Source organism: Nycticebus coucang, chromosome 6 (genome assembly GCF_027406575.1).
Source record: "Nycticebus coucang isolate mNycCou1 chromosome 6, mNycCou1.pri, whole genome shotgun sequence".
In the NCBI taxonomy this organism is placed as follows: Eukaryota; Metazoa; Chordata; class Mammalia; order Primates; family Lorisidae; genus Nycticebus; species Nycticebus coucang.
Genome location: NC_069785.1, coordinates 66631720 through 66657138, shown reverse-complemented (window position 1 = coordinate 66657138; position 25419 = coordinate 66631720). Strand labels below are relative to the sequence as shown.

The 25419-nt window shown below is 42.6% G+C and overlaps 1 protein-coding gene across 3 annotated transcripts in view; it reads left to right on the top strand.

Annotated features, from left to right (window-relative positions):
- CSNK1G1 (casein kinase 1 gamma 1) overlaps window positions 1–25419 on the top strand; it is a 224844-nt gene that overhangs the window by 186412 nt on the left and 13013 nt on the right. The window contains exons 11-12 of one of the 3 annotated variants that reach the window (XR_008380748.1): window positions 8902–9044; window positions 9898–9934. Coding sequence is in view for 2 of the 3 variants with exons in the window: in XM_053595048.1 (XP_053451023.1) it covers window positions 9898–10008; window positions 21654–21760 (218 nt within the window). In the remaining variant the exon portion in view is untranslated. Of the gene's footprint in view, window positions 1–8901; window positions 9045–9897; window positions 10009–21653; window positions 21761–25419 lie in introns of those variants that run through there. The other 2 variants (XM_053595048.1, XM_053595049.1) reach the window with 2 other exon arrangements.

The following is a 25419-nucleotide window of genomic DNA, read 5'->3' as shown; positions in this document are numbered from 1 at the left end:
CAAGTAGCTGGGACTACAGGCACCTGCCACGATGCCTGGCTATTTTTTTGTTGCAGTTGTTATTGTTGGTTAGCTGGTCTGGGCTGGGTTTGAACCTGCCACCCTCGGTGCATGTGGCTGGCACCGTAACCACTGTGCTACAGGCGCCGAGCCTGCTGCTCACCTCTTAATTATCTATCCCATAGTAAAAAAATTTCTGCCTGTGTGCTTTCTTAAATATTTTGTATTTCAGCAAAATATTTTGTGTTCTGAGCCTTCTCCTTATTGGAAGAGACTTAATGATTCTGAAATGATCTTACCTAGATAAACCATCATTTCCTAGGGGCCATTTCATAACATTCCAAGTATAGATAGGGTAGAGTTGGAATAGAGAGTTACAAACTTTTTTTTTTTGAGACAGTCTCACTTTGTTGCCCTTGGTAGAGTGCCATGGCATCAGAGCTCACAGCAACCTCAAACTCTTGGGCTCAAGTGACTCTCTTGTCTCAGCCTCCCAAGTAGCTCGGACTACAGGTACCCACCACAATGCTCGGCTGTTTTTAGAGATGGAGTCTCACTCTGGCTCAGGCTGGTCTCCAATCTGTGAGCTCAGGCAATCCACCCTCCTCAGCCTCCCAGAGTGCTAAGATTACAGGCATGAACCACTGTGCCCAGCCCGAGAGTTACAAACTTCTACGATGGTTCCTGTGATTTTTCTAAGACCTTCACAGAATTGATAACTTCTATCTCTATGAGCCTGCATAGTATTGAACCTGAGAATAATCCCTTTCATGTTGTTGTCAATGGTTTTTAAACTTCCCCTGTATTGATCAAGTTTGTAGAATACAGGAAGTCACCATTTGCACAGGTGACAGATTGCAACGAATAACTCCTTGTGGCACAGGAGTTTACCTAGGAAAATTGTTTCTATTTCATGACATTAAAGAAGAAAGTATTAGTTTTATTAAAGTATACATTTCTTTTTTTTTTTTTTGAGACAGAGTCTTCACTATGTTGCCCTCAGTAGAGTGCTGTGGCGTCACAGATCACAGCAACCTCAACTCATGGGCTTAAGTGATTCTGTTGTCTCAGCCTCCTGGGACTACAGGCACCTGCCACAACATTGTGCCCAGCTATTTTTTGTTGTTGTTGTTGCTGTTGTTGTTTAGCCGTCCCAGGCTGGATTCGAATCCGCTAGCCCTGGTGCATGGGCTGGCGTCCTAGCCGCTGAGCTATAGGCACCAAGCTTAAAGTATACATTTCAATAAAAGCTTGCTAGTTCTTTTTTTCTTTTTCTTTTTTTTTTTTTTTTCATTTTATCCCTGTCAAAATTCTTAAGATACTTCCTTGACCATTTTTTCTGCCCCATTCTTTCTTCTTTCCTCTTATTCCTACCATATCAAATAAGAAAAAGAAATTTTAGTCTTGGAAGTGTGATAAGAATAACTACATTCTGACTCACAATGGCTCCCTGCGGCCCAGCCAAACCCTATTAGCTCCGTCTGGCTCAGTGGCTCAGACTGGGGCCCTAGACAATGGCCAAAGTTCTCCGCACTCCCGCTCAGGCTCTCCAAGGCAGTTCAACTGAGTGCCAAGTCCAAAGACACCAAAACAGTTCATAGGTCTTGCTCTGTTACTCAGACTGGAGTGTAGAGGCATCAAAATAGCTCACTGCAACCTTAAACTCCTGGGTTCATGCAATCTTCCAGCCTCAGCCTCCTGAGCAGCTGGGATTATAGATATAAGAGAATTTTTAATAATCTATGTATATTTTGTACCAATTTGATAAAGTATACCTTTTTAAAAAACAGAATTAAAAGATTTACCTTTATCTCTCCCTGGAAATTATTTGATCTAACTTCAAATCTCCAAATTATTATTTCCAAATTTTCTCCTACTCTTCTGACTTGGGATCACTAAAAATGAAAACTGTGTTTCTCTGAGGCTCTGTAATCTGAAGATAGTTGATTTAACAAATATATTCTCAAGAAATTCCTAGAATGACTTCTGTATAGACAACCTTTGTGACTCTTAAACTTCAAACCAGGAAAATCTCTCAGAGTACTACTGTTTGACTTGTAGTAAAGATGTAGTAAAGATGCTTTAACACAGATCCAAAAATCTGGCCTCCAGACTCATGGACTAGCTTGTTGACTGCTCCAGATATTGGCCTTTATTTTTCTTTTGTTTCTATAGTAAAGTCTTTTATTAAATATCTGTATGTTTGCACCAAATGGAGATCCAACCTTGATGGAAAGCCATTAAACATTACCTCCTGAACTGAGACATAAAAAAAAAAAAAAAAAAGAATAACTACATTCTTGGCAGTGCCCCATAGCTCAGTGGGTAGGGCTCCAGCCATGTACACCCAGGCTGACGGGTTTGAACCGGCCTGGGCCAACTAAAACAACAATGACAACTGCAACAACAACAAAAACATAGCTGGGCATTGTGACAGGCACTGTAGTCCCAGCTACTTGGGAGGCTGAGGCAAGAGAATCACTTAAGCCCAAGAGTTTGAGGTTGTTGTGAGGCCATGGCACTCTACCCAGCGCGACAGCTTAAGACTCTGTTCCCCCCCCCAAAAAAAAAGACAAAAGTAACTACATTCTCTACTAACCTTTTAGTATTAGTCTCTATTTTTGTTAATTATAGTTAGTAACAGTTAATGAGACTGAGAAGATTGATGTGAGAAACCAAAATTTTTTTTCAAGACAGCGTCTCACTTTGTTGCCTTCAGTAGAGTGCTATGGCATCACAGCTCATAGCAACCTCAAACTCTGGGGCTTAATGGATTCTCTTGCCTCAGCCTCCTAAGAAGCTGGGACTACAGGCGCCCACCACACCACCTGGCTATTTTTATTGTTTTTATTGCAGTTGTCGTTGTTTACCACCAATAGTGTATGTGTCTGACACCCTAACCACTGAGCCATGGGCGCCAAGCCCAAAATATTTTTTTTTTTTTTTTTTTTTTGTGGTTTTTGGCCGGGGCTGGGTTTGAACCCGCCACCTCCAGCATATGGGACCGGCGCCCTACTCACTGAGCCACAGGCGCCGCCCCCAAAATATTTTTTATAGAAGCAACTTTTAAGGGATTTTGAAGCCATAAAGTGAAATGGATAAAATAATGCAGAGAAACTGACTTTGCTGAATGACTTTTCTACTCATAGATCTTGAAAACCATTTAGTGAGATGTGTGTGCATGAGTGATCTCTAAGAGTGAAGAGTTTCGTAGAGGCTCAACATGGATAGCTCAGTGAGTAGGGCACCAGCCATATACACTGAGGCTGGCAGGTTTGTGCCCAACCCTGGCCTGCTAAATAATGACAACTCCAACCAAAAAAGTAGTCAGGCATTGTGGTGGGCACCAGTAGTCCCAGCTACATGGAAGGCTGAGGCAAGAGAATTGCTTGAGCCCAAGAGTTTGAAGTTGCTGTGATCTGTGACACCACATCACTCTATTGAGGGTGACAAAGTGAGACACTGTTTCAAGAAAAAAAAATATTAAAAGAATAAATAGGTTGTTGCTTTGAGGATGGAGGTGGAATGTGACCTTCAGGCCTTTGAAAAATGTCTTGCTGTTTTCATTTAAACAAAAATCTTTTTTTTCCTGTGAAACACAATTTATTATATAAAACAAAGTGCATAAAAAATTCAGTGTCAGAGAGCTCTGTATTCCAAGGGCTGAGGACTGGATTTTCTTCCCTAAAACCTCTTTACCCAACACTTACTAGGAGTCAAGCTGGGCACAGGGGCTTTCAGTCTGCAAAGATCCCCAGCTGTGGCCCAGGAGCTTGGAAACCAGTTATAGGTGCCTAAGTATAGGGGTAGGTCAGTGGGTCAAATACCATTCCTTCTGTGTGTAGCTACGGTAGGATGTGAACTTGAATCTCAAAAATAGGGAGGAAGCCAGGTGCTAGTGGCTCATGCCTGTAATCCCAGCACTCTGGAAAGCTGAGGTGGGTGAATCACTAGGCCAAAGGAGTTAGAGACCAGCCTGAGCAAGAGCGAGAGCATGTCTTTACTAAAAATGAAGAAATAAAAACTAGCTGGGTGTTGTGTTGCAGGCCTATAGTCCCAGCTACTTGGGAGGCTGAGGCAAAAGAATCACTTGAAACTAGGAGTTTCAGGTTCCTATGAGCTGTGATGCCACAATACTCTTCCCAGGGCAGCAGAATGAGACTCTGTCTCAAAAAGAAAAGAAAAAGAATACAGAGGCTCCTCCTAGGAAAAGCTGGACCTTATGCATAGAGGTAGAGACACCTAAATCCCTCTATAGTAACTAAGGCAAGAATGTGGAAACCAGCTTGGTGCCCGTAGCTCAGTGGTTAGGGTGCCGGCCACATGCACTGGGGCTGGTGGGTTAAAACCTGGCCTGGGCCTGCTCAAACAACAACAAAAAAAATAGCCTAGTGTTGTGGTGGGCGCCTGTAATCCCAGCTATTTGGGAGGCTGAGGCAAGAGTTTGAGGTTGCCGTGAGCTGTGACACCAGAGCACTCTACCGAGGGTGACATAATAAAACTCTGTCTCAAAAAAAGTCGGGGGGTGGGAGGACGGCGCCTGTGGCTCAGTGAATAGGGCGCCAGCCCCATATACTGAGGGTGGTGGGTTCAAGCCTGGCCCCAGCCAAACTGCAGCAAAAAATAGCTGGGCATTGTGGCGGGCACCTGTAGTCCCAGCTGTTTGAGAGGCTGAGGCAAGAGAATTGCCCTAAGCCCAAGAGCTGGAGGTTGCTGTGAGCTGTGATGCCACCAGACTCTCTTGAGGGCAACAAAGTGAGACTCTGTCTCTCAAAAAAAAAAAAAAAAATAGAATGTGGAAACCACCAAAATCTGGGGATAGGGAAACATTTATTCCTAAATGCCAACCATGAAATAAATTCTACAAAAATAAAGCAAGGGGCTTGGTGCCTGTAGCTCAAATGGCTAAGGTGCCAACCACATACACCAGAGCTGGCGGGTTCAATCCAGTCCGGGCCTGCCAAACAACAATGACAACTACAACCAAAAAATAGCCAGGTGTTGTGACCGGTGCCTGTAGTCCCAGCTACTTGGGAGGCTGAGGCAAGGGAATCACTTAAGCCCAGGAGTTGGAGGTTGCTATGAGCTGTGATTCTACAGCACTCTACCTAGGGTGACAGCTTGAGGCTCTGTCTCAAAAAAATAAATAAATAAAAATAAAGCAAGGGTTGACTTCTTTTTGTAGGCATATAACCTTGTGACCATCCCACATAGTAATGGAAAAAATGGTTATGGCACCAGCCACATACACAGAGGCTGGTGGGTTCCAGCCTGGCATGGGTCAGCTAAACAACACTGACAACTGGAACCCCCCAAAAAAAAAAAAAATAGCTGGGCATTGTGGCGGGCACCCGTAGTCCCGCCTACCTGGGAGGCTAAGGCAAGAGAATTGTTTAAGCCCAAGAGTTTGAGGTTATTGTGAGCTGTGACTCCACAGTACTTCACCAAGGATGATGTAGTGAGACTCTGTCTAAAAAAAAAGGGAAAAATATGTATCTGTCACTCCTCTATCTACCATGTGATCCTTGGATTGAAGATCTACTTTCTCCCAGCCTAGGCATAGAGTAGTTTTCCTCACAGGAAAATTCCTGGGAATGTGGGAATTGCCCCAAGAAGGACCTTGCAGGCAGTAAACTGGTTTCTACCTGAGTGGCCTCAGGAGTGGCTTGAGCCAAAGACAAGGAATGAGTCCTGTAAGCCCTGGGGCCACGTGCAGTTTGGAGAGGGAGGCAGTGCTTGCAGCAGTTTAATACCAACCTCACAGCCTGCAGCTCCTCCAGCTCCTGTTGGTGACAGTCTGTCTTGTTAAGGAGCAGTAGAAATGCCAGACATAGGCCATAAACACAAGGCCCACAGGTACAGTGATTGCTGTGGAGCCCATGGCTGCTTGCCAGCCTCTCACCTGATTGCACTACCGCTGCATACTTTCTGGGATGGGCAGACCTCAGATGGCTCCGCCTGTAACAGAGCTACAGAAGGAGAGGACAGTAGGAGGTTGGATGTGGGACTAAAGGAGATAGCCACCGGTGGCAGAGTCCCAGGCACTTGGGATGCAGATACCCTGGATACCAGTGTGTTCAAGGGGGCCCCAGTGGGCACAAACTTGATGCAGCCAACCAGGACAACTTCAGTGAGGAAGAGAGAGGCACCCAAGGCAGTGGAAAAGCCCCAGGCCAACTCCACATAGTAGCGGAGTCTCTGGTGTGGTCACTAGTGAACAGAGTTGAAATTGTGGATCTTTCTGGGTGGCGCCTGTGGCTCAGTCGGTAGGGCGCTGGCCCTATATACCGAGGGTGGCGGGTTCAAACCCGGCCCCGGCCAAACTGCAACCAAAGAATAGCCGGGCGTTGTGGCGGGCGCCTGTAGTCCCAGCTACTTGGGAGGCTGAGGCAGGAGAATCGCCTAAGCCCAGGAGTTGGAGGTTGCTGTGAGCTGTGTGAGGCCACGGCACTCTACCGAGGGCCATAAGGTGAAACTCTGTCTCTACAAAAAAAAGAAATTATGGATCTTTCTTGGGGCTTCATTGTGGGGCAGCAGATCAGAGTACAAAGAAGTGCTCAGCTACTACCAGCAAGCTGGGCGAGTATTCATGATGTTTTCCAGCTGTATCTCTACCTTGGCCACCATGGCAAAGCCCAAGAGCAGTGCAGACATGTGACTGGAAGCTTTGACCCTGGCCTGGCTGAGGTAGAATAAGCACCAGCTGAATACCCACAGCAAGTGGGTGAAGCCATCTCAGGGGCTTCTAGCTTCCGAGGCCTGTTTACTGATGTCTTCTTCACTGCCCTTCATTCTGGGCCAGTGGCACCAGATAGGCCAGTTGGTCACGGGGTGGGGCGGGGCACCTCAGAGGCCGAGTAGGCTGGGATGTAGGGGCATGCCCAGGCAGGGTGAGCAGGGATGCTGGTGGCATGCACCCAGGAAGAGGTGGCTCCAGCAGAGCAGGAGAGCAGGCATGTGTGGAGAGCCTCAGGGGCCAAAACTTAAAGAAAAACATCCTCCAACAAATTATTTATTTAGCTAGAAGGAATATAAACAGGTATACAGCCCCTTGAATCAGTAGCATCAAACCAGAGTTCTGATGTGTGTTTCAGTAAAAATGGAAATAATACTTTATCAACTGTCCATGGCATTCTTAACCTGAAAACCTATGCATATATGTATATGAACGTACCTTTCTAGCCATTTTCAATTTTATCTTCCTTAAAAACAAATGCAAAGACTAGGCATGGTGGCTCATACCTGTAATCCTAGGCATCTGGTAGGCCAAGGTGGGTGGATTGCTTATGTTCAGGAGTTCAAGACCAGCCTGAGCAAAAGTGAGACCCTGTCTCTACCAAATATAGAAAAACTAGCCGGGCATGGTGGTACATGTCTGTAGTTCCAGCTGCTCAGGAAGCTGAGGCAAGAAGATTGCTCAAGCCCAAAGAGTGAGACCCTGTCTCTACTAAAAATAGAAAAACTAGTTGGGCATGGTGGTACATGTCTGTAGTTCCAGCTGCTTAGGAAGCTGAGGCAATAAGATTGCTCAAGCCCAAGAGTTTGAAGTTGCTGTGAGCTGTGATGATACCACGGTACTCTAACCAGAGCGACAGAGTGAAACTCTGTCTCCCAAAAAAGGCAAAAACAGCATTCATGAGAGAAAGTAATTACATTGAGTGTGTATAATAAAATTCAAAACAACACTAAATGACTTATAAATTGTCCAGATAGTCTTTTAGTTATTTAAAGTTTTGGAGAACTAATGGTAGTATATAATAGTTTAGGAGCTTAAATATTCTCTTTAAATATTACAATAAAACAGTTTTCTCCAGAAGAGAGAGAACTGGCCCTAAAGGCTGTCACTAATAGATGTAATTATAGATAATTCTAAGATTAGAAGACTAGGCCAGGCACAGGTAGTTCATGCCTGTAATCCTAGCACTTCGGGTGCCCAAGGTAGAAGGATCACTTGAGTCCAGGAGTTCAATACCAGCCAGCACAGCATAATGAGACCCCATCTCTTAGGGAAAAAAAAAAAAAGATTTAAAAATTCCCAGGGTGTGCTAAAGTACACCAATACTCCCAGCTGCTGGAGAGGCTGAGGCAGGAGGATCATATGAGGCTAGGCATTCAGGGTTAAATGAACTATGATCTCTCTATTGCACTCTAGGTGGGGTGACACTCTAGGGGAGTCTATTTAAAGAAAAATAAATAAAGCAAAAAGAATAGATTTAGTCACAGATCTTTAGTAGTCAGAATAAAGGAGATTAAGAGCTCTGAATATATGGACACTGTCAATAAGTTTATAAAATAGTATGATTATGTTATGTACATGTGTATCACAGTTGGATTTGGGGAAATGAAACAAATGAATTAACTGCTAGCAGAAATAATTGGATGGGGGAAATATTTTGGGTAGCTTTGATTCTCTCTGATCTGCTAGCATTATAAAACCTCATTTATAAAATTCTATAGCAAGCAAGTTAATATAGCTGCCTTTTTATAATTATGCTTATTCCCTGAGGAATGTCAGAGAAAATATGACCAAGATCCTTTACAGTGCTGTTACCCATGTGACTTCATACTTTGCTAATAAAGATAAGTTGTAGCTAGCGTACAAGGTTCTGGCTTATATGTGAAATGCCTTTTTGGTAACTTATGGGTGAGGTTTAAGCAATTCTAGTCAATGAGATACTGAAAGGGGCTTCAAACCCTTTCTTCTTCATTCCTCCTTTTTTATAGAATACAACGCTTATAGCTGTGAACATTTCTAAGATCTATAGAGTCCTTACTGGTTTTCATGCAGAGCAGCAATATTACATCTCAACCCCTGCTGCTGTTTATATCAGCAGCAATTAAAATATGATTTACTAATCTCTCGTTGCTGCCTCTCCAACTACTCCTTTTTCATTTTTGTAGAGCCTTAGGACTGTTACAGCTGAGCATCATGATGTTAACACCTCCTCAGCCATCTGGCACAGGGGAAGAGGCACCTAAACAGATTCTTCAGAACAAAAGTCACATATGAGCAAGATCAGAATAGTATGAGATCTAAAAAACAGGTAAAGAAGGAATGAAGAAAGCCTATATGATAGCAAAAGTAAAAGCAGACTCCAAAGAGGTTTTTAATGGAAGGGCCTCCTTTTGCTGAGAGCGGATTTCCTTTAGCTTTCTACAAGAAAATAATTCATAGTAGTATGTCAATAATTAAATTTTTTTCTAATTCCAGACTAGAAGCTGTTAGCTAGAAGAACTAAGCAAACGATGTAGCCTTGCTTTTTTATCCCTTCATCTTTTCACTTTCTTTACATGTAAACCTGTTTTTGAAGAGACACCTCATTTTCTCTTTTAAATAAGGAATCATATTCCAGCCACTATTTGTTTTATCTTAATACAGAGTCTTATGGAGGTTAATGTTTACTGTAGTGGACTCCCTATTTAAGGAAAAGTCTTACTAAATTGACTCCTAATGCAGAAATTTCCCAGATTGACTATCTATTTATTAAGATAGATCTTTAATCAGTGAATTGACTGTTGTAAGTATAACTATTCCTTTATCCAACAGTCTTAACATTCTGAGTTTGATCTGCTTATTAGCTATTGGAATTTTGCTAATATAGAAACTGAAAGATGACTCCAGCTTTTGGTAGTTGGCATTTTTTTCTTTTTCCCTTTTTGCTCGTTGTTCTTTTCCTGTGTCTGGGTGAGGATGGTATGCTATAGATTGTTATTGACTCATTAGGCTGAAATTAATGTAGCCAAGTAAACTTTTTCTCAGTGCTTTGCAACGATTGTTAAAATCCAAAATAAAAAGAAAACCTGCAAGGACACTAATGTACATGATTTAGTAATTGCTTGCTGTTGCTTCACCTTTCCTTCCATATCTTGCTCTCATGCTTCCTAATCCTTGAGCAGACCACATCGTCAGAGCGCCGAGGAGAGTGGGAAATCCAGCCCAGCCGGCAGACCAATACCTCATACCTAACGTCTCACTTGGCTGCAGATCGCCATGGGGGATCGGTGCAGGTACTTACTGCCTTTATTGCCTTATTCTGGCCTTCCCAGGTTGGCTGGTAGAATGTTGGCTTGCTTCTGAAACTTGGGTTCCTTTAGACGAGATCGGGCGCGTTCAGGGTGGTATGGCCGCAGACTGGGTTCCTTTAGAATGGAAATTTATAGCCGGGGTGAGCTACTTCTATTGTTAACTGAATTGTCTATGTATTAATTTTCTGCCTAAGTGGACTTGGGTTGAGAGTCATTTGTTGAGAACGTTGCTTATTGTTTTCCTTGATTAAGAACATCTCTATGATTTCTTTTTTTCTTTTTTTTGAGACAGAGCCTCAAGCTCTGGGTTGCCCTGGGTGGAGTGCTGTGGCATCACAGCTCATAGCAACCTCCAACTCCTGGGCTTAAGCGATTCTCTTGCCTCAGCCTCCCAAGCAGCTGGGACTACCCAGCTGTTGTGCCCGCCACAACACCCAGCTATTTTTTGGTTGTAGTTGTCATTGTTGTTTGGCAGGCCCAGGCTGGATTTGAACCCGCCAGCTCTGGTGTGTGTGGCTGGCACCTTAGCCGCTTGAGCTACAGGGAGCCTTTCCTTTTTTTCTGTTTTTGAGACAGAGCCTCAAGCTATCGCCCTGGGTAGAGTGCCCTGGCCTCACAGCTCACAGCAACCTCAAATTCTTGGGCTTATGCAATTCTCTTGCCTCAGCCTCCCAAGTAGCTAGGACTATAGGTGCCCACCACAACGCCCACCTAGTTTTTGGTTGTAGTTGTCATTGTTGTTTGGCAGGACCAGGCTGGATTTGAACCCACAGCTCTGGTATATGTGGCTGGCCTCCTAGCCACTGAGCTACAGGCACCAAGCCAAGAAACAGCTATATGATTTCTGATGCAGATTTCTGATTAACCTAGTCTGACTACATGATCTATTTATGATAAACCTTAAAAATATCATCAAAGTAGAAGTATGTTAGTTAACAAGTCTGTAAATTATAAAGATATGGACCATACTGAAACATACAAAGTAAGTATTTTTTAAATAAAGGACTGCATATATAGCTTATTCAGTAATGATATATGCCTTAGTACATGACAAGCTGAGAATATTAATTGGTCTAAGTGAGCTGTTTCTGAGTATGCATACCCAGGGAATTGGGCTATTTCCCTTTTTTTCTCCCTAAAATGAGAGTAGTTTTAAATTGTTGTTGCTGTTGTTGAGAGACAGGGTCTTGCTCTGTTGCCTAGGCTAGAGTGCAATGGCAAGATTATATTTCACTGTATTTTCAAATTCCTGGCTCAAGTATATCTTCTAAACCTCCCGCTTTAGCCTCAGAGTAGCTGGGATTAGAGGCACATACCACCATACCTCGCTAATTTTTTTTTTTTTTTTTTTTTTTTTTTAATGTATAGACAGGGACTCACTATTTGACCTGGCTGGTCTTTATTTATTTATTTATTTTTTATTTTTTATTTTTTTGAGACAGAACTCTGTCACTCTGGGTAGAGTGCCATGGCATCATAGCTCACAGCAACCTCAAACTCCTGGGTTTAAGCGATCCTCTTACTTCAGCCTCCTGAGTAGCTAGGATTACAGGTGTCTACCACAATGCCTGGTTAGGTTTTCTAGTTTTAGTAGAGATAGGAGTCTCACTTTTTGCTTGGGCTGGTCTTAAACTCCAAGGTCATCTGCCTCGGTTTCCTGCAGTGCTAGAATTATAGGCATAAGCCACGATGCCCAGCCACACCAGGTTGGTCTTAAATTCCTGGCCTTAAGCAATCCTCCCACCTTAGCCTCTCATGGTGGTGAGATTACAGGAGTTGCCAAGCCAAAAAGTTATTTCTGATTCATTTGGACTCTCTTAAATCTCGTTTCTCTGTTTAGGAATAAGAGTATCTTGTATTTCTTCTTAACTTGTCTTATATATGACTCTTTTAATAATCTTAAATATTTTTCTCATACTGGTAAATAACCAATTGGGATATACAAGTGGGATATACAAGTGAACCCAGAGCTACCAAACATAAATTCTTATTAACATGCATGGCTAGGTGCCTATAGCTCGGCAGCTAGAGCGCCAGCCACGTACACCAGAGTTGGCAGGTTCGAACCCAGCCCAGAGCCTGCCAAACAACAATGACAACTACAACCAAAAACTAGCTAGGCATTGTGATGGGTGCCTTTAGTCCCAGGTACTTAGGAGGCTGAGGCAAGAGAATCGCTTACGCCTGAGAGAGTTTGAGGTTACTGTGAGCTGTGACAGTATGATACTCTACCGAGGGCAACATAGTAAGACTCTGTCTTAAAAAAAAAAAAGATGATGATGCAGGGAGGCTTTTAGCATGTAAAAACACATCTTGATAGGCTTGATTGTCTACGATATGCTTTTATAAGGAGTGATTTATTAAAAGATTTTGTTATTCATAGGAAGTTAAGAGACAGCTTTGGCCCTATATAAACTTCATAGGAACATCTAGGTAAAAATGGTAGATTAAAAACACATGTCTACTTTCACTCCTCCTGAAACAACACTATAAGAATAGTAAAGAAATTATTAATAAGGCATGAGTTTATATAAGGATGGAGAAAACAGAAGAGAAGGCAACAGCAACAAAATGTTTGGAGCTGTTAGAGGTATTAAATGACTTTGGAGTTCCAAGAAAACTAAGTCCTGAGCCAGTAGAAGGAAATATGCTAACAATTAAACCTGTTTACATTGGGGAATTCTGAAAAGGCTCAGGAATTAGCTTTCTATAAGTAAAGGAGGGGCAGAGGAACAAGGAAGATTGGTTGAAAGTTTATATAAGAAACCATAGATCCCTAGATGCTCTCTTATCTCCAGAAAAGACCAAAGATGTCTTTCTCTGGATAGGGCAACACCGAGCATCTCTGGACTAGGGGACATGTGGTACAGTTGTGGGCAGGGTACTGTACTGAAAAGAGGGAGAGTAATTTAATGTATGTATACTGTTTGTTTTTCCCATTTAGTACTTAAGAATGCTGATAGCCAGGTCTGTACCTTTCAGACAAAAGACTGAAAGAGCATGTTTTTGAAAATCTGAAGAGCTGAAAACACTTACAGTTATTGACAGCAGGATTTCCCCAGTGAAATGGCCCAGCCAGATAATCCTACAGTATAGCCCATAGTTAACAATACCCACCTGTGTTTTCACAGTGCCAATGAATTATACAGTCCCCTACTTGTTTTTTTTTTTTCTTTTTATTTTTGAGACAGATTCCTACTCTGTGCTCTAGTGTGATAGCTCACAGCAACCTCAAACTCTTGGGCCCAAGTGATCCTCTTGCCTTAGCTTCCTAAGTAGCTGGGACTACAAGCACCTCCACAACACCTAGCTAATTTTATCTATTTTTAGGAGAAACAAGGTCTTGCTCAGGTAAGCAATCTACCCGCCTCAGCCTCCCAGAGTACTAGGATTACAGGTGTAAGCCTCACTTTTTATTCTAAACTTTTTTTTTTTTTTTGAAACAGAGTCTCACTTTGTCACCTTCGTTAGAGTGCTATGGCATCACAGCTCACAGCAACCTTAACTGTTGGGCTTAAACAATTCTCTTGCCTCAGCCTCCAAAGTAGCTGGGACTACAGGCGTCCATCACAACGCCAGGCTATTTTTAGAAACAAGGTCTTGCTCTGGCTCAGACTGGCTCTGACTCTTGAACTCATAAGCTCAGGCAATCCACCCACTTCGGCCTCCCAGAGTGCTGGGATTACAGGCATGAGCCACCACGCCCAGCCTAATCCCCCACTTTTAAGTATGAGTAGACATCAAATAGGAAAGGTAGAATGACTTAGGCCTTAAAATTAAAAAATATGAATTATTGAGGGTTATCAGATTTCTAAGGAAAGCCTTTATTAAGACAGAGATCAAAGAACACAATTTCAATATTTTTAAAAAAGCAACATTCTAAAAGCAATAAGGGCTGGGGGCAGTGGCGTCATGCCTGTAATCCCAGCACTTAGAAGGCCAAGGTGGGTGGATTGCCTGAGCTTGCAGCTTCAAGACCAGCCTGACCCAGAGCAAGACCTCATCTCTAAAAATAGCTGGGTGTTGTGGTGGGCACCTGTAGTCCTAGCTACTTGGGAGGCTGAGGCAAGAGAATCACTTGAACCCTGGAGTTTGAGGTTGCTGTGAGCTACGATGCCCTCTACCAAGGGTGACAAAGTGAAACTCAGTCTCACACACAAAAAATAAATAAATAAAAACAGTAAGGAGAGATCTTGGATATTAAAAACATACTAAACAAAAATCTAAAAGTTCATTTGGCTCAGTTCCCATAGGTCAGTGGTTAGGGCCCTGGTCACATACACTGTGGCTGCCGGGTTCAAACCCGGCCTGGGCCTACTAAATGACAATGACGACTGAAGAAAAAAATAGCTGAGTATCGTGGCGGGTGCCTGTAGTCCCAGCTACTTGGGAGGCTGAGGCAAGAGAATTACTTAAGCCCAAGAGTTTGAGGTTGCTGTTAGCTATGACACCTTGGCACTCTATTGAGGGCGACATAGTGAGACTCTGTCTCAAAAATAAATAAATAAACGTTAATTTGGAATAAAGTTTGAGGAAAGTAAAGCCAAGAATGGTCGTGTACAGTTCCTCACATTTGTAATTCTAGCACTTTGGGAGGCTGAGGATTGTTTGAGGCCAGGACTTTCAGACCAGCCTGAGTAACATACTGAGACCCCATCTCTACAAAAAATAGAAAACTTAGTCAGGCTTAGTGATGCACACCTGTTGGGAGACTGAGGCAGAAGGATCACTAGAGCCCAGGAACTTGAGTTTACAATGAGTTATGAGGACACCACTGCACTGTAGCCCATACAACAGAGCAAAACTCTGTCTCAAGAAAGAAAAGTAGAGCAAAGAGACAGAGGAAAGTAGGAGAAAACAATGTAAGAAGATTTGGGGAAAGTCCAGGAGGTCCAATTGCTAAGAAATAGGATTTCCAGAAAAAGTAGAAGAGAGGAAATCATTAGCAAAATAATTTCCCAAGGGCGGCGCCTGTAGCTCAGTCGGTAGGGCGCCGGCCCCATATACCGAAGGTGGCGGGTTCAAACCCAGCCCCGGCCAAACTGCAACCAAAATAAAATAGCCGGGCGTTGTGGCAGGCGCCTGTAGTCCCAGCTACTCGGGAGGCTGAGGCAAGAGAATCGCTTGGGCCCAGGAGTTGGAGGTTGCTGTGAGCTGGGTGAGGCCACGGCACTCTACGGAGGGCCATAAAGTGAGACTCTGTCTCTACAAAAAAAAAAATAATAATAATTTCCCAATATTCAGAGATTTATTTCCAGATCAGAAGAGTCCACTGAATACCCAACACAATGGCTGATAGAGCACACCAACGTACATTATTGTGAAATTTCAGAACACTGAGGAGAAAGAGAAGATCCTTCAGACTTCCAGAAATATAAGATACTCACATGCAAAAGAGGATCAGGAATTAGTTTAGCTTCAAATTTCTGAACAGCAGTCTGAGGGAAAGTTATGTCAAGCCTAGAATTCTGTACTCAACCCAACTGGCAATCTTGTATGAATAAAGAATAAACATATTTTAACACTTTCTTGCCCTTAGTAGAGTGCTGTGGCGTCACAGCTCACAGCAATCTCAAACTCTTAGGCTCAACTCTTGCCTCAGCCTCCAGAGTAGTTGGGACTACAGGTGCCCACCACAACGCCCAGCTACTTTTAGAGATGGGGTCTGGCTCTGGCTGGTCTTGAACATTTGAACTCAGGCAATCTACCCATCTCCACCTCCCAGAGAGCTAGGATTACAGGTATGAGCCGCTACACCCAGCAATTTAATTTTCTTTGAGACAGAGTCTCGCTCTGTCCCCCCAGCCTAGAGGTTCATCCTTGCTCACAGTAACCTTGATCTCTTGGGCTCAAGCAATCCTTCTGCCTCAGCCTCACCAGAAGCTGGTCTAAATAGTATTTCACTTTAGTCTTTCTCATAGTTATCTGTAAGATATTAATTACTTTGGTCTTGTGTAATACAGCTAGAGGAATGTGAGATTAATTTTAATAGTAATTAAACCAAAATAAATGTCAATATTTTGATTATGTAAATAAAATATTTTGTAATAAAGCTTATTATTTTTATATTATATTAAAAATTCAGTAGAGGGGTGGCACCCGTGGCTCAGTGAGTAGGGTGCTGACCCCGTATACTGAGAGTGGTAGGTTCAAACCCAGCCCCAGCCAAACTGCAACAAAAAATAGCCGGGCATTGTGGTGGGCACCTGTAGTCCCAGCTACTGGGGAGGCTGAGGCAAGAGAATCACCTAAGCCCAGGAGTGGGAGGTTGCTGTGAGCTATGATGCCATGACACTCTACCAAGAGCGATAAAGTGAGACTCTGTCTCTACAAAAAAAAAAAATTCAGTAGAAAAAGTGATATTGTTTAAAATGTCAATAATTCATTACATTCATGAGGTTCTTTACATTTTTCAGATCACTTTCCTAGACATCATTGTATTTAATTCCCATAATTGTGAGGTAGATAGGATGAAAGTTATTGGCTCTATCTTACAGATTTAGAAAGTAGGGCTTACAAGTGTTGATGGTAGAGGTAGGCCTGGAGTCCAGATCTTCTGTCACTTACACTAGTGTTTATTTTATTGCACATCCAGGCAACAGGTCAGTGGTTTGACATACCATACGTCCAGCCTGAAATAATTACGTGGATGCTGTAAAGGCCCAGATATGTAGCTATTAAAAGTCCCAGGCATGTTTTAGGTACAGTTAAGTTTATAGGTAGAGAACTGGTGGCAGGGTTCTCATTTGTGCTTGATTCATTTGAGACCAGATGCTCACTGATACAGACAAGATGTCTAATCTGTAAAATGAGGATAACCTCTTCTTCCTTAGATTGCCCAAGGACATTGCTTATAGGCCCATGTGGCAATTCATAGCAAGCAGAAATTAGAAAATACGAGAGATGTGAAACGCTGTAAACAGGCAGCATGACCCAAAGTCACCAGGTAATTCTCAATTGTGATGTCAAAACATTTAATTTAATATCTTTTCTTGACTTATTCAAGAAACTTAGTGTAGTTTTTGAGTAGTAGTCTTTGAGTTCACAGAATGAACTTACCGGTATTATCTATCATTAGTGTACAGCCAAAATAAATCCAGAAGAAGCAAATGTAAAACATGAGGAAATTAACAGGATAGCTTTAGAGTGAGGAACTGTGATTCTCTAATCTGCAGAAAAGTTGGGAAGGAAATGCAATGAACCACTGTATATCCTTGACTGAGATTAGGGGATTAAGATATTGCTGTACTTGATTTAATTGTGTGTGTGTGTGTGTGTGTTTGCCAAACCATATGAAAGTTGCAAACATCACTTATCCCAAAATACTTCATCGTGCATCTACAAAGTAACACCACCATTGTGATATCTGAGAAAATTAATTTCATAATAACTAATATGCAGTCTATATCACATTTCGCCTAATTCCAGTTGTCCTCAGTATTATTGTGTCCAAGATCTAATCAGTGTTCATACATTGTGCTGATTATTATGCCTCTTCAATCTCTTTTCATTTTTTAGTCTGTGGTTTTGTAGGGGGCCAGGTTGGCAGGTCTCTTCTTTGTTGCCTAGGCTAGAGTACATTGGCATCATCGTAGCCCATTGCAACCTTAAACTTCTCAGGTCAAGTGATCCTCTTGCCTTTGTGTCTCTAGTAGTTAGGACTGCGGGCACATACCACCAAGCCCAGCTAATTTTTCCATTTTTTGTAGAGACAGGATCTGGTTATATTGCTGCTCAGGCTGGTCTCGAAGTTCTGACCTCAAGCCATCCTCCCAGCTCAGCTTCCCAGAGTGCTATGATTATAGGTGTGAGCCTGGCCAATTTCTTAGTCTCTTTGAATCCCTTGTTTTGTTTTGTTTTGTGACAGAGTCTCACTCTGTTCCTGTGGGTAGGATGTCGTAGCATCATAGCTCACAGCAACCTCAAACTCCCTGGGCTCAAAAGATCCTCTTGCCTCAGACTCTGGAGTCTCTAGGACTACAGGCACCCACCACAACATCCAGATAATGTTTCTACTTTTTTTTTTGAGACAGAGTCTCTCTATGTTGCCCTCCATAGAGTGCTATGGCATCACAACTCACAGCAACCTCAAACTCTTGGGCTTAAGCGATTCTCTTGCCTCAGCCTCCCAAGTAGCTGGGACTACAGGTGCCCGTCACAACACCCAGCTATTTTTTGGTTACAGCTGTCATTGTTATTTAGCAGCCCTGGGCCAGACTTGAACCCGCCAGCCTCCGTGTATGTCGCTGGCACCCTAGCCGCTTGAGCTACAGGCGCCAAGCCTGTTTCTACTTTTATTTTGTTTTATTTGTTTTTGTTGTTGTTGTTGCAATTGTCATTGCTGTTTTAGCTGGCCTAAGCCAGGTTTAAACCCGCAACCTTCCTTATATGGGGCCAGTGCCTTACCCACTGAGCCACAGGTGCCACCCCTGTTACTACTTTTATTTTATTTTATTTTATTAATTAATTAATTTATTTATTTATTTATTTATTTTAAGAGACAGAGTCCCACTTTGTCACCCTCGGTAGAGTTCCGTGGTGTCACAGCTCACAGCAACCTCCAGCTCTTGGGCTTAAGCAATTCTCTTGCCTCAGCCTCCCAAGTAGCTGGGACTACAGGCGCCTGCCACAATGCCCCACTATTTTTTTGTTGCAGTTGTCATTGATGTTCAGCTGGCCCAGGCCAGGTTCGAACCTGCCACCCTCAGTGCATGTGGTTGGCACGTAACCACCATTACCACTGTGCTACGGGCACTGCCCTGTTTTTTGTTGCAGTTTTTATTGTTGTTTAACTGGCCTGGGTGAGGTTCAAACCCACCACCCTCGGCATATGTGGTTGGCACTGTAACCACTATGCTAGGGGTGCTGAGCCTTCCCCAGTTTTTTTTTTTTTTTTTAATCTTTAAGGAAAAGGTCTTTTAGGAAAGGTCTTTTTCTTTTAAGGAAAGACCTTTTTTGGGTGGCGCCTGTGGCTCAAAGGGGAAGGGCACCGGTCCCATATGCCGGAGGTGGCAGGTTCAAACCCAGCCCCAGCCAAAAGCCACACACAAAAAATAATAAATAAATAAATTAAATTAAATCCAAAAAAAAAAAAGGAAAGACCTTTTTGAAGAGTCCAGCCTAATTGTTCTATAGACTATCTCACATTTTGGATTTGTCTAACCTGTTTATCATGATTAGATTCAGATAAAACTTTAATTTTTCAATGAGAATACTATTTATTTTGACAAGAATACTGTTTATTATATTGTGTCAGGAGATAAGGTCAGGTTGTCTCATTAAGATGCTGAATTTGATCCCTAGGAGAAATTTGGGTATCCTTTTGGCAGGTATAAATTTAATGTTACACATTTTTTTCACCAAACATACAGCATTATTTTAATTTTTTAAAAGCATGTGTTAGCAATAGTGCAACAATTATTTCTAGTTAGAGATAATGGTGGATATAGATTACTAAATAGTATTCACCCTGTCTGCCCTGTATTAAACATTTACTCCTAACTCCTACCTCCCTCTTTATGACTATTCAGGAAACTTTTTTAGATTAAATGCTGGTGAAGACCCCAGGCAGATAAGAATAAACATGTATCCACTCAGCGCCTATAGCACATTGGTTATGGTGCCAGCCACATACACCAAAGTTTGAACCTGGCCCGGGCCAGCTAAATAACAATGGCAACTGCAATAAAAAATAGCTACGTTTGTGGTGGGCAAGTCCTAGTTACTTGGGAGGCTGAGGCAAGAGAACTGCTTAAGCCCAAGGGTTTGAGGTTTCTGTGAGCTGTGATGCCACAGCACTCTACCGAGGGTGACATAATGAGACTCTGTCTCAAAAAAAAAAAAAGAAAAGAATAAACATTTATGGCTGGAGGTGATGGCTCACACCTTTAATCCTAACAATCTGAGAGGCTGAGGCAGGTGGATTGCTTGAGCTCACGAGTTCAAGACCAGCCTGAGCAAGAACAAGACCTCATCTCTACTAAAAATAGAAAAACTGAGGCAAGATCTCTTGAGCCTAGGAGTTGGAGATTGCTGTGAACCATGATGATGCCATGACACTCTACCCAGGGCAACAGCTTAAGACACTGTTTCCCCCCACCCCACCCCCCCAAAAAACGAATAAACATGTAATGGAGAGAGAATAACAGTAACATGAACACTTATTGAGCCATTACCATGTACCATGGCACTGAGCTAAGCAGTTTCTTTTCTTTTTTTTCTTTTTTTTGCAGTTTTGGTTGGGGCCAGGCTTGAACCCGCCACCCCCAGTATATGGGGCCAGCGCCCTGCTCCTTGAGCCACAGGTGCCACCCTAGCTAAGCAGTTTCTGTGCGTCTTGTCCAAGGGCCCATAGCAAGTAACTGATGAAGCTTGATTTTCAAACCCAAGGCTTACTAACTTTAAAGCCCAATTCTTATTTTCTATGCTATGCCACCTCCTTTATTATGTACCAGGTACTGCCTATACACTGCCTCATACATTTTCTTATATAATTCTCTCATTCTTCTGTAAGAAATAGTCTCAAATAGATGAAATTACTTACTCAAGGGCATATTACATCTGAACCATTTATCCTATCTTGTGGTTCTCTCCCATGTTTCAGCCAAGGTCTTTAACAGCAGAGTGGTTTGTCCAGCAACGGGGTCCCTTTTCCCACTTCCCAGCACCCACATAAACAGGAATCGTGTGCTGGAAATGAAACCAGGTGGCAGAAGCAGCTACACAAGCAAGAGAAGCCCGATCGGTTCCACATAAACCAGATGGCAGGAGTGAGAGCCTTCACTTACATTTCGGGGACCATCAGTGAGAAGTGGGATGACAATGAACCTGAAATAAAGGTTGATGAAATAAGACTGGTTTTCCAAGGGAGAGTGTTTCATCTTCCCTCTCACCGAAGAGGTGGCAGTTTTGTTATTTGAATAACTTCAGACCAATGGTCAAAGTGATGAAGAAATTTTTGAAGGAAAGTGATTGTTTATAGTTTCTGGTGCCCACCATTGGTTTCCTTTCTAGAATTTTTTTTTTAATCCAAGTACAGTTACATTTTAAAACAAACTATAGCATAATAAACTGAGAGGAATAGAATTTACTCATATTAAAAGGAACAAAGTAGTTTTACCTTTAGAAGTCAGCTGTGCAGTTATTTTTAATTTAATAAAGTATTGCATACATTTTTACATATTTTTACAATATGTATATTTAGAACAAGCTTCCCTTGTAGATGTCTACAGACCCTAACTCTATACCTTGGTTAAGTCATTTCTTAGCATTTTCATCTTTTATGGACCTTTCCACCTTATTTTATAGGATTTTTGTAAAGGTTAAATTTACACACACTCACACACAATTTAGCAGAGTGCCTAACACAAAGTTGGTACTTACTATGGAAGTCGTTATTACTATATCATTATATCATTTCATTTAGTGTTCTTATATGACATGGGTCTGGGAACCTTCCCTAAATTAGTACAGTTGGTCCTTTAACCCAGGAAAACAAATATTCCAGACACTGCCTGGCTAGTACTAAGTTAGAGACTAGATTTCCCTTAGTGACCCTGACCCTCTGCGGTGCTGTCAGGAGGCTCTGGTTGCCATGGTGCCTGTCATACTCTGTCTTTCTGTTTCAGGTGGTTAGCTCAACCAATGGAGAGCTGAATGTTGATGACCCCACGGGAGCCCACTCCAATGCACCGATCACAGCTCATGCCGAGGTGGAGGTAGTGGAGGAAGCTAAGTACGTTCATCTTTCAAGGGGGCTCTTAAGTCATGAGTTGAAAATCTTTCTGTCTCTTCCTCTCTACGTGCTGCTCATCTTAGACTGGGTTCTTCATGCTCGTATCCACAGCTTTCTTCCTTTGACCATTTTATTTTTTGCATGGTACCTTAAGGCTACTGCTGCCCTTCGTTAGCTGTGATTTGGGAGAAGATAGTGATATTTTTCTAGTCCACATAGGGCAAAAGATAACAGTGAACTAAAGGAATCATGTTATCAGGGCTGCAACGGGTAATAGCCATGAGCTTTTGGGGCTGTGGAGCTTCTTGCTCCCTGTTGTATATAGAGAAAATTCTTCTGTTAAACCATTGGGCCACGCTGAACAGCATTTAATTGTTGGTTGTGGGCTCACAACAGGGTATGCAGTACTGGAACAGTGTTTCATGGCCATTTGTTCAATCTCAATGATTTTGGATTCAGAAAGACTAAACAAGTCAGGCAAGAAAAATAATCTGCACCTGTGAAAGAGATTAGGCAGGAAAGGACATTACACCAAGAGAGTGAGGAGGTTACTAACCCCCATGCCCTTTCCTGCTTCTCTTGCATGTGTATGTCTTGCCCTGCCCATACCACCAGCCCTGTGGTGCTCTGTGCATGTCTGTGTTTAAAGTCTTAGAATCTGGGGTGGAAGGTGAAATAACTGCTGATTCTGCTGCATAATCATCATTTCTACCATGTCTTTCCCTTTTTTACCCATCCCAAATTCAGTTCTAAAACTCTAAGGAGACATCAGGTAGGGATAGACATCATGAGTCAGTAACTACTGCCAACTATGATATGGATAACCTTTCTTGTAAACCCTTTGAGAATATATAGGATATCCATGTGTCTTGTTCTCTGAAGCAGGCAAGGTATTTATTGTGTTACTGTGCCCTAAGAGGTCTCCTGAGCTTCCAGATAGCCTAAGTACAAGCCAGAAGATGTTTTCACCTGCAGGTGTGAGTCACTGAGCAGCCAGCCAAGACCTTCATTCTTCTTTCTTCCAGAGTCACTTCGCATGGCTGTGCCCTGCCCATTTCCCTGCTCTCCTGAGCATCTATTTGATGAGCTCACTTTGCTTCAAGAGGTCCTTTCCTCGGAAAGCCAGGGCTTAAAGATTCCTACCCAATAGATAAAAAGGAACTGAGAATGACTTGGACTCTTTCCTGTTTGGCCCCTGCTGACTATAGGCAGCTTCAGATGCTCTTCTCCCAGCTTATAAGGCACTGATACGTAAGGGAGGCCATGCTGCTTATGCCAGGAAGACACCATGTTAGTAAAGAAACATGTTCCCTGTTCACAGGGACTTTGGAGATGTTAATGATACTCACAGCTTTTCTGTTTCCATGATAGAACTACAATCTCTTAAAAAACAATATGTTACTCTCACCCTCTTGGCTCTGATCCTTGGGTGCATTTTGGAGTCACCTGGAGTATGTTAGAAAATAAAAATATCCAAGTCTGACCACAGAGGTTCTGATTTAATTTATTGAGTACAGCATGTCCATCAAGAATTTTTTTTTTAGAGACCGAGTCTCACTATGTCGCCCTTGGTAGAGTGCCATGGTGTCACAGCTCACAGCAACCTCCAGCTCTTGGGCTTAAGTGATTCTCTTGCCTCAGTTTCCTGAGTAGCTGGGACTATAGATGCCCACCACAACACCCAGCTATTTTTTTTTTTTTTTTGCAGTTTGGCGGGGGCTGGGTTCAAACTCGCCACCCTCAGTATATGGGACCCATGCCCTACTCATTGAGCCACAGGCACCGCAGGTGGATCAAGAATTTTAAAAGTTCAGGCCAGGTCAAAGTTACTGAAGTGAATATCAATAAAAAAAACACAGGCCAAAAAAAAAAAAAAGTTCAGGCCAGGTGCGATGGCTCATGCCTGTAATCCTAGCACTCTGGGAAGCCGAGGTGAGTGGATAGCTTGAGCTCATGAGTTTGAGACCAGCCTGAGTAAAAGCAAGACCCCATCTCTACTTAAAAAAAAAAAATAAATAATAGAAAAACTGAGGCAAGAGGATCACTTGAGCCCAAACAGTTAGAGGTTGCTATGCATAGCACTCTACCCAGGGCGACAGCTTGAGACTCTGTCTCCAAAACAAAAAATGAATTTAAAAGTTCAAGTAATTCTGGGCAGTGCCTGTGGCTCAAGGAGTAGGGCGCTGGTCCCATATGCCGGAGGTGGTGGGTTCAAACCCAGCCCCAGCCAAAAACCACAAAATAAATAAATAAATAAAAGTTCAAGTAATTCTAATATGTAGATAAGGTTGGGACCACTGCAGTGAGCATGATGTAGGCTTGAAAGATAGCTGTACCTGTTCCCACACCCACCCTACTCTCAGTATTTTTTTGTGCCTTATTTTGAAAGCTAGAAGTTTAGCTCTGGATTTAATATTACACTTTGAATATCAAGATTGAATGGGCTTTATTCTTATAATACACCCTATGTAGGTTTATCTTTTGAAACCATTCGTCTCATTTCATTTTGGTAAATGTGTACTCTAATTGTGTATGTGAGTGTGATGTTTGTGTTCTGTGTGTAAGATAGGGGCCCATTCACGCAAAGAGATTTAAATCTGATGTACTCTGTTCTGGTATTATCTAAACTCTCAAATGTAAAGAGAGTTTAAGGTCTTCCCCTTTAGCAAAAAGGACTGTGCCTCTTTGCCATCGGCTCCATGCTCGGACCTTCTGAAAGATGTGGAAACCAGAGGGGAACACTCACATTTGCTAAATGTCATCCAAAAGCTCAGGGCTTAGAGTATTTTATATACTGAATCTCCTAGTGATTTCATGAGCTACCAATCCATCTTGTCCAGGGAATAGTCAGGGCCTAGCCATATGTTACTCTTCTTGGTCTTCTATGTGCGTAGAGGCAGGGACGCGACATAGCCATGTGTTCACCTGCTCGATCATTTTCATGGGAAGAAGTCATAGCTAGAGAAGCTTGAGGCTTTCCCAGCAGCCCTTCAATTGAAGGCAGCCATGATGCCTTTCATTCATGCTGCCTGCTGTGGGGTAGAGGGGGCTATTACCTATGTTGAGACTAATTCAGGTATTGGGAAACTATGTAAACCTTCACTTCCAAACTTTTGGGTTCCTTACTCAGCTTGTTCTGTGTGAAGGTGGAAGGAAATAACAGAGTCTTGGGTTTTGTTCTGTAGGCAAAATGAACTTCTGACTTCCCTTTTTCTCTAGCAGCAGAACACATATCCTTGTTTACATATGGATAGAGGGGTGGTAAGGACAGGCAGCTTTTTGATTGATTTTTGTTATAGTAAGAACGAACACAGGAATTTTTGATTATCCAGACTTTAGCTATCACTTAACAAAAGTTAACCTATTTCTCCTGAGAATTAACAAGAATATAATTTCAGCCCTTCTCTGGTAGTTATACGTTAATCCAGAGCCATGCCCCTTATCCTCTTCTAATAAGATAAAGTGTCTCTTAAACCTTTTCTCTCTTTTAGAGGTAGAGATAACTACTACTAGCTGCTTTGGTCATGCGTGTTGGACTTGTAAAAGGAATTATTTTTCCCTCAAAATAGGAGGATTAGCTAAATAGTTAGCTTGCACAGTGTAAGACTTCATGTGGAAACCAAAATGGCTTGCCCTCAGTGCTTGATTGAATTCTTACA